General features: G+C 45.6%; 1 protein-coding gene across 2 annotated transcripts; it reads left to right on the plus strand.

Moving 5' to 3' along the window:
• Positions 1–1,434: 1,434 nt before the first annotated feature.
• On the plus strand, positions 1,435–15,115 carry LOC132389316 (NACHT, LRR and PYD domains-containing protein 3-like). 2 transcript variants are annotated; one of them, XM_059961831.1, is made up of 7 exons: positions 1,435–1,689; positions 2,590–2,761; positions 2,858–2,923; positions 11,751–13,488; positions 14,083–14,169; positions 14,326–14,493; positions 14,660–15,115. In XM_059961831.1, the coding sequence occupies exons 1-7, from the start codon at positions 1,618–1,620 to the stop codon at positions 14,745–14,747; spliced, it is 2,391 nt and encodes a 796-aa protein (XP_059817814.1). In that variant the 5' UTR covers positions 1,435–1,617; the 3' UTR covers positions 14,748–15,115. The 2 variants fall into 2 exon arrangements, 1 of the variants encoding a protein (XP_059817814.1); XR_009510485.1 differs by lacking the exon at positions 14,660–15,115 and having other exon boundaries at positions 11,751–13,480; positions 14,326–14,465.
• Positions 15,116–15,576: the final 461 nt, after the last annotated feature.

Below are 15,576 nucleotides of genomic sequence, written 5' to 3' on the forward strand. Positions count from 1 at the left end.
GCAAGATATAAATTTTTTGATATTTCCTTTTTGAATTAAAATTTCTATTTCATTAGATTTCGGCAATAACATTGTTTGACCTAATTTTTCTCTTAAATAAGCCTTTAATTGAAAGTAACAAAATAAACTGTTGTTTGATATTTTATATTTATTCTTTAATTGATCAAATGACATTAATATTGCAGTTACTTGGAAATCGGATACACATTTAAGTATAGATTCTTGGAAGAAAGAAATCTATGGTTGTATTCCATTAGAAAAAAATTACTTATAATTTAAGAGATAAATATGAAACATTTTTTGAAAATTTGGAGCCCTTATTTACAAAAGACAGGATTAAATATATAGATGCTCTGAAGATGAAACAATTGGTTATTAGGGGAAAGAAATAAATATACATATTAAAGTTATTATGAATTCCATGGAGCATGTGGAGATCTTCCAACAACCAGGCATTCATTCATTCATTCATTCATTCATTCATTCTTTCTTTCTTTCTTTCTTTCTTTCTTTCTTTCTTTCTTTCTTTCTTTCTTTCTTTCTTTCTTTCTTTCTTTCTTTCTTTCTTTCTTTCTTTTCTATAGGGCAGTTAGGGGGAGGGGTTAAGGGGAGGGGGTATGGGTTATATACATTGTTTTTTCATACTTTGTAACCATTTAAAAATGCAATAAAAAAAGTTTAAAAAAAATAAATATTGGGAATTCACAAAGTGTTTGTGAAAACTGATCAGAGAGATAAGAGAGAGTGTTAACATTTCTGGGGCAAATACAGTCAAACGTAGAAGGTGTACAATTACCGTCTGCTGCTGCTCCTCTAACAGATCGTGATGCACATTGAAATAGCGAGTTACTCTAGATGACATGGCATTCTGCAGATGCTGAAAGTTTTGGGCAATAAAAAGACACAAAAAATATTGGCAGAACTCAGCAGGTCAGGCAGCATCCATGGAGAGTAATAAAGATTTGACATTTCGGATGAGGACCACAATGAATGGAAGGTAACGTGGCAAATCTAGAATTTCTGATCCCTCATTTCCAGTCCGATGAAGGGCCTTGGCCCGAAATGTTGATTGCTTATTCTCCTCCACAGATGCTGCCTGACATGCTGAGTACCTAAAGCATTTTATGAGATTCTCCAGAGATTTACTGAGGAAGGGATTGACCAGGCAGGCAGACAGTAACCCAGAGCAAAGCCATGGTGATGTGCAGCACCAGGGGAGTGATGACGCTGGGTTACTATATTCTTAGGAATAAGTAGAGTCCTTTCCAAACAGAGAGGGATATTCCTGGGGACACGAAAGAGCAGCCTTCAACAGATGAAACTATACCCGCTCCTACAACACCGGCGCCACCGATCCCCCGGCCAAAGCCCGTTCCACCCCACCTCTCCCCCCCCCCCCACATCCCCATCCCCATATACATATATTTCGGACTGTGTTTGGTGATCTTTAGGTTCCAACGATAAAGTTACTGTCCAGTATGAGGTCCGTAATTTCTTTAATGCTCCTCATGTTCCTTCACAGGTCCGGGCTCAGTGATCACCGAGCTCCTGGCAAGCTGGGATGATTTCCAGCTGCTGCAGTTGACAGACTTCTACCGGGACAGGCTGGAGCAGGCGATGGAAGGACGGGTTCACGGAGTGAGCCTGGCGTTAAAGGCTGAGAAACAGTTCAGCGGAGAGGAACATCGGGTGAGTGGGAGGGAGAATGGGTTTGAATTTTCCCACATCACAGGACTGATGGCTGTTGGAACTGACTCAACGGATATGAAATTAGATAAAAGAACAACTGGGAAATAAATACTCCACATGCAATCCGGATCATGTGAATCTGAACCAGATATGGAAAGAGTTGAAAAGAACCCACGGACTGGTGGGGAGCTGCTCGATGTTCAGAGTGAGTAACAGCATTAATTGCAAATATGACAGGAAGTTTCAATCTGTGAAGAATGTACAGAGTGACGGCAGGATGTCAGTGAGAACCGGAACATCATCAGTGAATGCCACAGGAGCCTGGGTGTGTTCAGTTCTGGGTGGAGATAATTCTGTTACAATCTGTGACTCCATGCAGTGTGAATCGGGGAACATTGCCATGTTGTAACGTGTAATCACTGAGAAAACCTCTACTGGAAAAGGGAAGTGAAAGGTGTCAGATGTCACCCAGTAATCCGCTGTCATGTTGGACACTGGCGGACTGAGGAGATGAATCACATCATAAGTTCTGCAACTTCTCTGAGGCTGTTCATTCTGTTATATAAAATAAAATCATCCAGTTTTATTTCTTCCTCTGTGATCGTTATTTTATGGTGTCTGTTTTACACCGCCAAATCCAGTGAGGGATTATTTATGGAATTGGAGCCACGTCAATGAAGCGGTCACAGAGCAGCCAGGATCTCATTGACTGGTGGACCAGGTTCACAGTGAATGTCCCTCCCTGTGCTCTGCACTCAGAATGTACAGTCCATGTCCAGACTGGTTCAGCACCCGTCCGGGTGACTGCTCAGTCTGATCCCGTTACACAGCACATCATTTACTTCTCATTCTCTGTGTGAATCTGTCAGTCGCCAATATGTTCACTGTTACTCTTCACAGAAAATTTCTGATCTCGCTGATAAGGGAGAGCGGGCGGACAGTTCTAAACTCCTCCTGAGCCTGGTGATGGAGAAAGGCTCCCGTGCCCAGAGGGTGATGTGGGAAACCTTTGTGAAAATGTGGAATGATGTTCCAATGTTGGACAAAATACTGAACGAAATACAGATATATGGTGAGAAAATATCAGAGATTAATTCAAATTTGGATTGAATATAGCACACTTTAAAATTTTACACATCATTCCCTCAATGTGTTTAAATTCAAACAGGTTGTGATCACTCCCATCGATCAAACACCGCTCAAGGTTTAATCAAGGTTCTCAGTGAGCTGAAAGGTAAGTGAACGTGCATTGAACATTGAAGAGTATAACACAGGAATAGGTCATTAGTCATATAATATTGTGCCGAACCAGCTGAGAGGTAAATCTACATAGCCGAACTCTAATCTCTCCTTCCTGCACCATGTCCATACTCCTTCATCTTCCTTACATCCATGTGTATATCCAAACGTCTCTAAAAAGCTTCTAATAATTTGTCTCTATCACCTTACCGGGCAGTGCGGTCCATGCAGCCACGGCTCTCTGATGAATAAAAAAGCTCTCCCTCACATCCTACTTCATTCTACAGCATCTCACCTTCAATACATTCCCTCTGGTAAAAGACATTTCAACCGCGACAAACTGGTGATCGCTGTCCACTCTATCTCTGCCTCTCATAATATTCTCAACCTGTGTCAGAGCTCCCCTCGGTCTCCGACGATCCAGAGCAAACAATCTAACTTCATCCAGCCTCTCATCATAGCACATGCCCTCTGATCCAGGCAGCATCCCGGTAAACCTCTTCTGCTCCCTCTCTAAAGCCTCAACATCCCTCCGGTAGTGGGGCGGTATGCAATAGCCCAGAGCAGAGTTCATTAAGTTGAAACTTGACCTCTGTTTCCACCAACGGTTGTAATTTGCGTACGGCGGTTAGGTTGTTGAGCCACAGGGATCTGACCAGGTAAATATGGGCACTGTGACAGAGAACACAGTGAGACACATGGAAGCATGTTTCTTAGAGCAAATGTTTTCAAATGTCATTTTGAGGAAAGAGGCAGAGAGCTGGCGAGTTTGAGGAAATTGTTCACACCGCTCCAGGGCCTACAAGAGTCTACGTGGAGAAAGGGAGAGGGGGATATGGAAAATGGAATTAAAAACTTATATTTCTTCACACAAGATGCCAAAATCTTCTCTTGACAGCCACGGCCCTCTCCTGAACAGACTCTTTCTTAACCGTTTTCTAAACTTCCCCCAGCAGATTATCTTTTCTTAGAGTTCCAGTCACAGAATAGTAACAATCGCAACACTTTAATTAGAAAATCAGGTGACATCCCAACTGGTCTGTTCAACCACAGAGCAGAATGTGAACACATTGTGTTCACATCTACACCCCCTAGTGCAAACACTGCTACGGTGTTAGAGAGGGTGAGATTGGGGGACATATTCCTCAGCTCAGTCCACAGAAGCTGGAATTCCTGTCTGCTGGTGTTGTGCGCTGGACACTGTGGAAGGGTGAGAGATGGGAATTAGGACAGAGAAACCAAGGGTTATGGGATCGCAGCAAGGAAGGTGAAAATGACTGAAAATATCTCTAAATAATATTGCAATTAGTTAAACTATGACCGTCTGGATGGAAAGCTCACTGCATCTATAGGCCCATCATGACTGTGAAAACGGAGCCCGGGGCAGTTCCTGGGCTCAAGACATTGTGAGGCTTCATCACTGCAGACTGAGTTAGATCACTCAACTGCACATTTAACAGAGGAGAGAGCTTAGGAAAGACAAACATCACAAAACTTATTAATATTGCATCAGCCCATGTTTTACCTGATTATTCAAAGCTCTCAACAGAAATATAAGGAACCTCGGCCAGAACCCTTGTTCTGTCTCTCTCAATTACAAGAACAAATTCCAAAGATGATAATTTAAATATGGGACCAGAGTGAGATGAATCAGGATGTTTACAAACTACTCACCTCTGTTAATGCTGTTCCAGTCCACATCATATCAATGAAACCCCTCAGTTTCTCTGCACCATGGGTTTGGTAAATCGCTACAACCTTTTCGTTTACTATTCCTCATGTTGTTTGCTGAGGGAACAAACACGACAGTGAAATTCCTACAGCCATTTCTGTACATGAAACAGAATCTCTCCATGATTATTGAAGAACACCATTTCTACCACTGTCATATTCTCTAAAGAAAATATGTCTACAATTAATGTTTTCCTACGCTTCCAATTACAGCCGAACACTTTGAATGGAGACCCCACACACCCCTGACAGGGTTCAGACACACTGCGAGACGGCACACAACCTCTGACAGGGTTCTGACACAGTTTGAGACCCCACACACCCCAGAAACGGTCCTGACACACTGTGAGACCCCACACATCTCTGACATGGTCCTGACACACTGTGAGACCCCACGCACCCCAGACACGGTCATGACACACTGTGGTAAGGTCTTCTCACATTATGAGACCTCACAGTTCGCTGGCATGGTCCAGAAACTCTGTGAGACCCCATATATCGCGAGCAGGGTCCTGACACACTTTGAGACCACACTCATCGCTGGCAGGTCCTGACACACAGCCAGACACCAGACAACCCTGACAGGTTCTGGGCATACTGTGGGACCACACACACCCCTGACAGGGTCCTGACACATTGTGAATCCCCACCCACTAATGACATGGTCCTGACATACTGTGAGACCACACACCCCTGACAGGGTTCGGACACATTGTGAATCCCCACCCACTAATGACAGGGTCCTGACACACTGTGAGACCCCACAAACACCTGGCAGGGTCCTGACACACAGTGAGACCACACGGACACCCAGCAAGTTGCTGATACATAGAGAGACCCACGCACTACTGACAGGATCCTGTCACGCTGTGAGACCCCACACACCCCTGACAGGGTTCCGACACAGACACCCCACACACCCCTCGCAGATTCCTGACACACTGGGAGACCCCACACAGACCTGACAGGTTCCAGGTACACTAGGAGACCCCCACACACCTCTGAAAGCATCCTGATACACTGAATCCCCACACACACCTGACTGGTTCCTGACACACTGTCAGACAGCTCATACCCCTGACAGGGTCCGGACACACTGTGAATCCCCACCCACTAATGACAGGGTCCTGACATACTGTGGGACCCCACACACCTCAGACAGTGTCCCAACACACCATGAGACACCACTCACCACTGACAGGGTTCTGACACATTGTGAAGCCTCTAACACCCCTGACAGGGTCCAGTCACGCCTTTAGACACCACAGAACCTTGGCAAGGTCCTGATGCACTGTGAGTCTCCACACAGCTCTGACAGGTTCCCAGTACTCTGTGAGACCCTACAGATCCCTGACACACTGAGATCAGATCTTATCAGGGAGATTATTGTAATGATCCCTTATGAGGCAGCTAGGGACTGCATAATAGAATAGGAAACGCAATATAATGTAGCAGAAGTGAGAGGAAAGCTGGTTGATTTGGAAGCTTCTAAAATCTAACAATAGGTAACAAAAAGAAGCATAAAGAAGGGATGAAGACAAAAGAAATAAGTTATAGTCTATCACACAGAAAATGATGGAGAAACTCAGCACATCTATGGAGAAAGTAGAGTAAACGTTTCGGGCTGAGAACATTCGATGGGACTGGAGCTAAAACGCTGAGGAGTCGATTTGAAAGCTGGCGGGCGGGGTGGGAGGGGAGAGAGAAATGCCAGGTGATAGGTGAAATTTGGAGGAGGAGGGATGAGCAAAGAGCGAGGAAGTTGGTTAGTAAAAGAGACAGAAGGCATGGAAGAAAGGAAAATAGTGGGTGGAGAGAGCAAAAGAGGGAGGCGTAGTTGATCTCGGTATGGTCTGTTGTCTCTCGATGAAACCAGTGCCGAGCGTCTGCACTGTGTCCGCCAGAACAAGCGTGATCTCCCAGTGGCCACCCATTTTATTTCCACTTCCCATTCCCATTCCGATACGTCAGTCCATGACATCCTGCACCGTCAGGATAATGCCACACTCGGGTTGGAGGAACAACACCTTTTGAGCAGCGTCCAACCTGATGGCATGAATATCAATTTCTTAAGATTCCAGAAAGGCTTCCTCTCCCCCTTCACCGTTCCCCATGCCCTCGTACGTCTCACATGCTATCCCCTCGCCTGTCCATCGCCTCCCTCTGGTGACCCTCCCCACCTTTTTCTTGTTTCCATGGCCTCCTGTCTCTATCAAGAATCAACTTCATACACTTTGCTTCATCCCCTCCCCTCCAAGTTTCACCTGTCACCTGTCACTTCTCTCTCCCTCCGCCCCCTCCCCCTCCACCTTCCGAATCTACTCCTCAGCTTTTTGTCTCCAGTCCTGCCGAAGGATCTCGAAAGAAAACGTCAGCTGTTCCACAGCTGCTGCCTGGCCTGCTGAGTCCCTCCAACATTTTGTGTGTGTTGCTTGGATTTCCAGCATCTGCAGATTTTCTCTTGTTTGTGGAATTACAGGCCAGTTTGCCTAACCTAAGTGATTGAAGCGTTGGAGTCTATCCTCCTCATATGTTACACTACCACCCAGCTTTGTGTCATCTGCAAATTAGCCAATGTTACTTTTAATCCCTTCATCTAAATCAGTAATGTATTTTGTAAATAGCTGCGGTCCCAGCACCAACCCTTGCGGTACCCGACGAGTCACTGTCTGTCATTCTGAAAAGTACCCATTAATCCCTGCTCTTTGTTTCGTGACTGCCAATCAATTTTCTATCCACGTAAATACCCTACCCCCAATACCATGTGTTTTAATTTGCCCACTAATCTCCTATATGGGACCTTATCAAAGGCTTTCTATAAGTCCAGGTACACTACATCCACTGGCTCTTTCTTGTCCATTTTCATAGTTAGATACTCAAAAAATTTCAGAAGATCAGTCAAGCATGATTTCCCCTTCGTAAATACATGCTGACTCGGATCCTGTTACTGTTATCCACATTTACTGTTATTTCATCTTTTATAATTGACTCCAGCATCTTCCTTACCACTGATGTCTGGCTAACTGGTCTATCATTCCCTGTTTTCTCTCTCCCCTCTTTGTTAAAAAGCGAGATAACTTTAGCTATTCTCCAATTCTCAGGAACCGATCCTGAATCTATAGAACATTGGAAAATAATTACCAATGCGTCCACGATTTCTAGAGCCACCTCCTTAAGTACCCTGGGATGCAGACCATAAGGCCTTGGGGATTTATCAGCCTTCAGTCCCATCAGACTACCCAACACCTTTTTCTGCATAATGTGAATTTCCTTCAGTCCCTCCATTATCCTATGTCCTCTGGCCACTATTATATTTGGGAGATTGTCTGTGTCTTCCCTAGTGAGGACAGATCCACAGTATCTGTTCAACTCGTCTGACATTTGCTCACTCTTCATAGTAAATTCACCTGTTTCTGCCTTCAAGGGCCCAACTTTACTTTTAACTAACGTTTTCCTCTTCACATACCTAAAGAAGCTTTTACTATCCTCCTTTATAGTCTCCGCATATTGCCTTTTTTTTTAGTAATTTTTTATTGTTCTTTAAATGTTCCCAGTGCTCTGGCTTCCCGCTCATCTTTGCTATGTTATACTTCTTCTCTCTTATGTTTTATACTCTCCTTGACTTCCCTTGTTAGCCACGGTGAGAATCACTGATCCTGCCGCTCCCTCTCAAATTGTAGATTAAAACTTAACATATTATTGTCACAACCTCCTAATGGCTCCTTTACCTAGAGTTCCCTTATCAAATCTGGTTCATTACACAACACTAGATCCAGAATTGCCTTCTCCCTGGTAGGCTCCAGCACAAGCTGCTCTGAGAATCCATCTCGGAGGCACTCCACCAACTCCCTTTCTTGGGGTCCAGTACCAATCTGATTTTCCCAGTCTACCTGCACGTTGAAATCCCCCATTACAACTGTAGTATTACCTTTGCAACATGCTAATTTTAGATCTTTATTCAACTTGCACCCTATATCCAGGCTACTATTTGGGGGTCTGTAGATAACTCCCATTAGAATCTTTTTGCCCTTACAATTTCTCAGTTCTACCCATACTGACTCTGCATCTCCTGATTCTATGTCCTTGCAAGGGACTGTATTTCATTCCTCACCAGCAGAGCCACCCCACCCCATCTGCCCACCTGTCTGTCCTTCCGATAGGATGTATATCCTTGAATATTCATTTCCCTGCCCTGGTCCTCTTGCAGCCATGTCTCTGTTATTCCTACAACATCATACTTACCAACTTCCAACTGAAATTCAAGCTCATCTATATATAATATTTTTAATCCATTACTCCCCTTCTTGTCACATTGGTCCTATTGCACTTGGCCATACTCTCCGATCCCCTCCTGAGCTTTCTGCCCCGTAAATTCTGACGTCTTTCTTAACTTTTCTTATTCACTCTTTCCCTTTAACTCCATCCTTATATTTCCAGTTCGTCTCCTCCCCACACTTATTAGTTTAAACACACGCGTGTTGCAGTGGCAAACCTGCCTGCCAGAATGCTGGTCTCCTGACTGCTAAGGTGCAACCCGTCCCTTTTGTACAATTCATCCTTACCCCGAAACTGATCCCAGTGGTCTAAGAATCTAAAACCCACAGCTCTGCCAGTCGTCTGTCTCTTTGGTTTTGCTTCAGTGCCAATTTTTGACTCGCAGACCCGTCCACCTCTCAGACTGGCAGTGTCTTCTGTCCCAAGCTTCCAAGAGGGTGAACATGATTTCAAGAGGCACATCCCCCGGGGTCTCCTGTACTTCAAGCTTCCATCTCTTCCTCATCGTCGCCCCCGTTGTCTCCTCTGTTATCTTCGGATGTAACGATTTCACTGTAGGTCCTGTCCAGAAAACTCACGTTTTTCCTGGATGAACCTGAGGTCATCCAGTTGCCTCTCCAGTGCCCTAACACGGTCTTTCAGGATCTGAACCTGGACACGCTTTTCACAGTTGTAGCAGCCGGAAACACCATCAGTGTCCCTGACCACCCACATCAGCCAAGCATCACACTGAACCAATTTACCTGTCATCTCTTCACCACCTCTCACCCTCACCAACTGTGGCGTAGTCTCCTCCCTCAGCTTCCTCGCCAAAGACTCGCTCTTTCCTCACAAGGACCTTTCCTCAACAAGGCTGCTCCCCGAGTCAAAGCCGCAAAGCTCAACTCCTTTACTGGCCGCTCCACTTGAGCTACCCCTCTATTTATTTGTCTGAGTTTTTCAAACTGCTTGGTCACCTGAGCTCGATTGCTCAATCAGCTGCTTTCTGCTGATTCTGAGCTATTCAAATCTTGAATTATCTAATTAACTGCTTTCTGTTAAGATATTCAAATCGTAATTGACTTGATTGCACAGTCAAACTGCCAAAATCTCTCAAGCCAAAGACTCGCAGTTCCCTCACAAGGCTCTACCCTCGACAAGGCCGCTCCATGAGTCAAAGCCCCAAAGCTCCAGACCTCTACTGGCAGCTTTGCACTGGCCGCTCCACTTGAGCTACCCCTCTATTTATTGGTATCAGTCTTTCAAAACCGCTTGGTCACTTGACCTTGGTTGCCCAATCAGCTGCATCTGCTGGGCTCCTTTACTGACCGCATTTGTTGATGATACAAAAATTGGCGAAGGGGCAGATAGTGCTGAGGAAGCAATGCAATTGCAGCAAAACTTCGACGAATTGGAAGAGTGTCGCAAATGGATTACAATGTTGGGGAATGAATGGTAATGCATTTTGGCAAGAGAAACAATAGGGTGGACTATTATCTAAATGAGGAGAATGCTTAAACATCACAGTGTAATGAGACTTCATGCTGGCTGCTACCAAAATTCCTCGGTCTCTGCTCTCTTTAACTCCCGACCTGTAAACAACATGGTTTTCAAACGTGTATTTAAAGCCATAGACCAGTGGTCTCTCCCGTTTCCACAGACGTTGGCTGACCTGTACTCACATCTACATTCGCGTCCTTCGACAGCTGTGATGCAGAGGGCAGGTCAACATGCTGCATAACTGTGGCCAACTGGACAACGGGTAGTCAAAACTGTCCAAACGTATCACCGGCACCCCCATCCCACCTCTCATCAGGGACGTATATACAGAACGGCTCTGGAAAAGGGCCAGCAGCGTTAGGAAGGATCCCACCTATCCTGCCTATGGGCTGTTTGCCCCGCCCCATGAGGGAGGAAGCTACATAGCATCCACAGCAGGACCACCAGACTCAAAATCAGTTACTTTCCTCAAGCAGTAAGACAGATCAACACATCCACAACTAACAACCGCACCCCACCACCAGAACGATTGAAAAAAAAAATACTGAGTTTTCCATTGCATACACTATCTGAGTTTGAGCTTCATCAGAGCCAGAATAACAATTATTTCCTTCTCCTTTACACTCGTGTATATTCAATCTTGGATCTGTTGAGCATTTACAACACAGACTCTTTAAGAGACCCGGTACTGCAGATCTGCCGTCTCGAACCATTTTCTGGACGAACCCAGTGAGCTGAGCAGCATCTGTGATGATGGAAGTGGGGGGGTGGGTGGATTGTCTGTGGTTTGTGCCAAAATGCTGACTGTCTCAATCTCCTGAACAAGACATTGACATTTTCTCCCCCAGCCACCCAGCCACAGAGCAGAAACTGATCAGCGAATATACTTCTTTGCATTTTGAATCAGTGATGTTGAGAGGGGAGGGGGGAGCTGTGATTCCCCGACCTGTTCCTTTGACAGAATGCCAACGTCCCTTTTCTCTATCTCCACACACACCTCATCAACAATGGGGATTAAAAGTTTCTTCCACAAGAACAGTGATATCTGTGGCTGTAGTGAGAGGGTGTCCAGTACGGGACAGTCGGGGGTCAGTAAACTACCAGGGAAATTCTCATCTTCACAGCACAGTTAATATGGAAATATGATGACCATGTGTTTATCCAGACCAGGCCTCTCTGTTCAGTCAGGGGACTGTTATGCAAATTTACTTTACTGTACGGACATTCATTGATTAATTCAACTAATGCAATAGCTTTGGGCTCACTCTTGTGTGCTTAAATAATGAGTTCTGAGTTGAGACATCTAACAGTTTGAACACTGTCTGTTCCCATTGAAGATGTTCAACAGAAACACAAGGAGACTCTGCGGGCACAAACTGAAACACTGAGAGTGAACACGATCCTGATGAGGGAGAAGGTGAAGGTTTTCCACCTGGTTGATCGATACGCTGAGCTCATCGTCATTTCTGCTGTTCGAGATCGGAGACTGGTGGAACATGAGCTGCTGGCAAGACGCAGAGACCACGAGCGTTGGAGAGAGAAACATCTCCACGGAGAGATGGAAAAAATCCAGACTGATCAGTTATTCCAGAGCAGCTTTTCCCGAAGTAAATCCGAATCTGGGAGATCAGCAGCAGTGGCCGGAGTCGCGGGGATTGGGAAAACAACAATGGTACAAAAGATTGTTTATGACTGGGCCACGGGGAAGATATTCCAACAATTCCAGTTTGTCTTTAGTTTCAAATTCCGGGAGTTAAACTCCATTAACTGCAGAACAAACCTGAGGGAACTGATTCTGGATCAGTATCCTTACTTTGGGAATTTCCTGAGAGATGTCTGGAAGAACCCACAGGGATTGTTGTTCATATTCGATGGTTTGGATGAATTCAAACACAGAATCTATTTTGCAGATAAATGGAGAGATACAGAACCTAAGCACCAGTGTCCAGATCCCGAGTGCTGGTGTGAAGTGTCGGAAATTGTGTACAGTTTAATCCAGGGCAAGCTGCTCCCAGGGTGTTCGGTGCTGGTGACCACCCGCCCCACTGCGTTACATTTATTGGAAAAGGCAGAGATCAGGGTCTGGGCAGAAATCCTGGGATTTGCTGGTGAGCAATGGAAGGAATATTTCATGAAGCATTTTGATGATCAGACGGTGGCGGCAGCTGTTTTCAAACACGTGAAGGAGAACGAGATCCTGTATACCATGAGCTACAACCCCTCCTACTGCTGGATCCTCGCACTTGCACTCGGCCCTTTCTTCACACAAAGAGACAGGGACCCACAGCAAATTCCCAAGACCATCACCCAACTGTATTCCTACTATATTTACAGCATCCTGAAAAACCACAGCCGTGAGATTGAGAACCCCCGTGATGTGTTACTCAGGGTTGGTCAGATGGCCTTCAGAGGAGTGTCCGATAAGAGAACTGTGTTTACAGATGGAGATTTCAACAACTACAATCTGCAGCCTTCCCAGATCCTGTCTGGGTTCCTGATGGAGCTTTTGGGGAGAGAGGATTCTGCCCAGTGCGTGGTGTACACATTCCCACACCTCACCATCCAAGAGTTTGCAGCTGCAGTCGCACAATTCCTGACTATACATCCCGAGGATATCCTGAAATTCCTCACTGAAGCCCACAATACGACAGATGGGCGATTCGAGGTATTTCTCCGTTTTGTTGCTGGTCTCTCCTCCCCATTGACAGCTCGGGGTCTGGAGGAGTTTCTGGGTCCATTTCCTCATGAAACAACCTGCCGGGTGATGGACTGGGTGAAGGAGGAGGTTAAACGCCAGAGTGAAAACACATCGAGTGAAGCTGGTAAAAGGAGGCTCCTGAACACATTTCACTACCTGTTTGAGTCTCAGAATCGTGAACTGACTCAGACCGCACTGGGATCTGTGGAAGAACTTTCATTCAGTGGAATGACACTGATCCCAGTTGACTGCGCGGTCCTGTCTCATGTTGTCAGACTCTGTGATACAATAAAACGTCTCGACCTGTCGTACTGCCACATTTTGTGTGAGGGAATCCAGCAGCTGGGACCCTGGCTGCACAAGTTACAGGTATTGAGGTAACCTAATTTTTCTCTCACTCTGAACTGTGAAATTGTTCCATTGTGTTGTTCCAATGTAAAGGGATTTGGGTAAAACTATAGTGAATATGATTGTGAAGAATTGTGACAAATGCGATCCCCCTTCCTCCTGTGATATGTCTCTTCCCCAACTCCGTTCCTGCTGTGGAATCTCTCTTCTCCATCCTGCTTCGTCCTGTGGGATCTCTCTTTCACATCCCCCTTCCTCCTTCATGTCCCGTCTTTCCATCCTTTTCCTCAGATGGTGTCATTTCCCACCAACATTTCTCTATTCACAAATCTTCCTCACTGTGGGACTTTCTCCCCTTCAACCCTGTCCCTTCCGATCCACTCACAGGTCAGGAACACTTTCCTAACCATCGCGCAATGAGACAGAATATGAGGAGTTTACAAGGTCACACCGACAGACTAAATTACTGACATCAGTGAATCCCCTGTAACTGGTCAGTGAGGGACATTGACAGTGATGGGAACACTGATCAGTGATTTACTGAAGGGTTTAATGTTTCCTGAAATAACCGAGTGAGAGAAATTCCTTCTGACCCATTCATTAATTTGTCTGTTTCTGTTTAGTCTTGGACGGAATGACCTGGGAGATTCAGGAGTGAAACTGGTGTCTGCGGCTCTTGGGAACTCGGAGTGTAAAATACAGACACTGAAGTGAGTACCAGACTGTGGGAGATTGTGTTTACAGACACTGGGTGTCTGACACTGAACATTAATGTGATCAGTAATTGTGTTACTGATAAATTCTGGAAATTTGTACTGCCCCTGTCTCTCTGTGTCCTTCACCCTCAATCTATCTCTCATTTCCAGTCTGAACCATGTCGAACTTACAGATTCTGGTGCTGAGGATCTCGCCTCCGCTCTCAGTACAAACCGATCACTGATAGAGCTGGACCTGGGATGGAACCCGCTCACAGACCAGTCTGTCCCCGCTCTCCGCCGGCTCATACTGACCCACCCGAGTCTGGAGCAGATCATGTGAGTGTCTGTGTTAATGTTCAATGTGATAAAATTTCAGCAGATCCGCGGGTTTTCTGGTGATGTTTGCCTGTGATTATTGTTGAAACATTAACCCCAGTACCCTGTTACTGACAGGGTTATATAATCTGTTTTTTTTTCATCTTTATTTTTCCATCCGTTTCAGGCTGGCGGTGAATAATTTCAGTGGGACTGGGGAAAATGAACTGGAGTCTCTACGGGAGTCTAGACCCGGACTGAGAGTGTACCTGTAAACGTCTGAATGTGTGAATATACCCGTCCACAAGATGGAGACAATTTGGCCGATATTCCCCCCTCCCCCACTTTAACTCCCGCCCTTATCTTTCCGCACTCCAGAAGCAATTCGCAAGGGTTCAGAAATGACCCTGGATCTGCGGTGATCTGGGACACGGCCCTGAAGTGTGATTTGATAATCATCAGTTCCGTGATGCAGAGTGACAGTGAGAAACGGGACTGATTATTCAAACTGCCCCTGGTTGTCGCCGGTCAGCTAATTGTGTGTGACTGTGAGTGAGTCGGGAGCAACTCATTTATTCCCGAACGTCAGCAGCTCACAAATTGTTTAATTTACATTTGTCGATGAAATCAATAAACCACTGTAACATCCTGTCTTCGTTTCGGACGAGTTTGATTTGAGGTTTCTGCTGTCCCCCTCACCCTGGGTGCCCAGGATCTCATCTCCACCCAGCCCCCTTGCTGAGAAACTCAACCCCTCCTTACACTCCACAAAGAAAGGGAGGGGGGACAGAGAGAGAGCTGGCCTTATTTGGCGGTCCTGCATTTCTTTCTACCATGACACTGCGAGGGGAATGCTAACTACACGGATACCTTAAGGACAGAGCAGGAGTTGAAAACGTCAGTATACGGAGCGGATTCTGTACATGGCAGAATATATTCTGTTAAGTTATGCCAGCATTTCCCAGAGACAAACGTGTTGGTGGTTGCTCTCATAACTCACAGAACAGCGAGTGGCAGCCTGAACAGCCAATTGTATTCCTACAGCTAATTGAACTCCACAATATTTCAAAATCTAACTGTTCCTCAGGTGGATTCAACAGCGGC

Source organism: Hypanus sabinus, unplaced genomic scaffold (genome assembly GCF_030144855.1).
Source record: "Hypanus sabinus isolate sHypSab1 unplaced genomic scaffold, sHypSab1.hap1 scaffold_53, whole genome shotgun sequence".
Taxonomy (NCBI): Eukaryota; Metazoa; Chordata; class Chondrichthyes; order Myliobatiformes; family Dasyatidae; genus Hypanus; species Hypanus sabinus.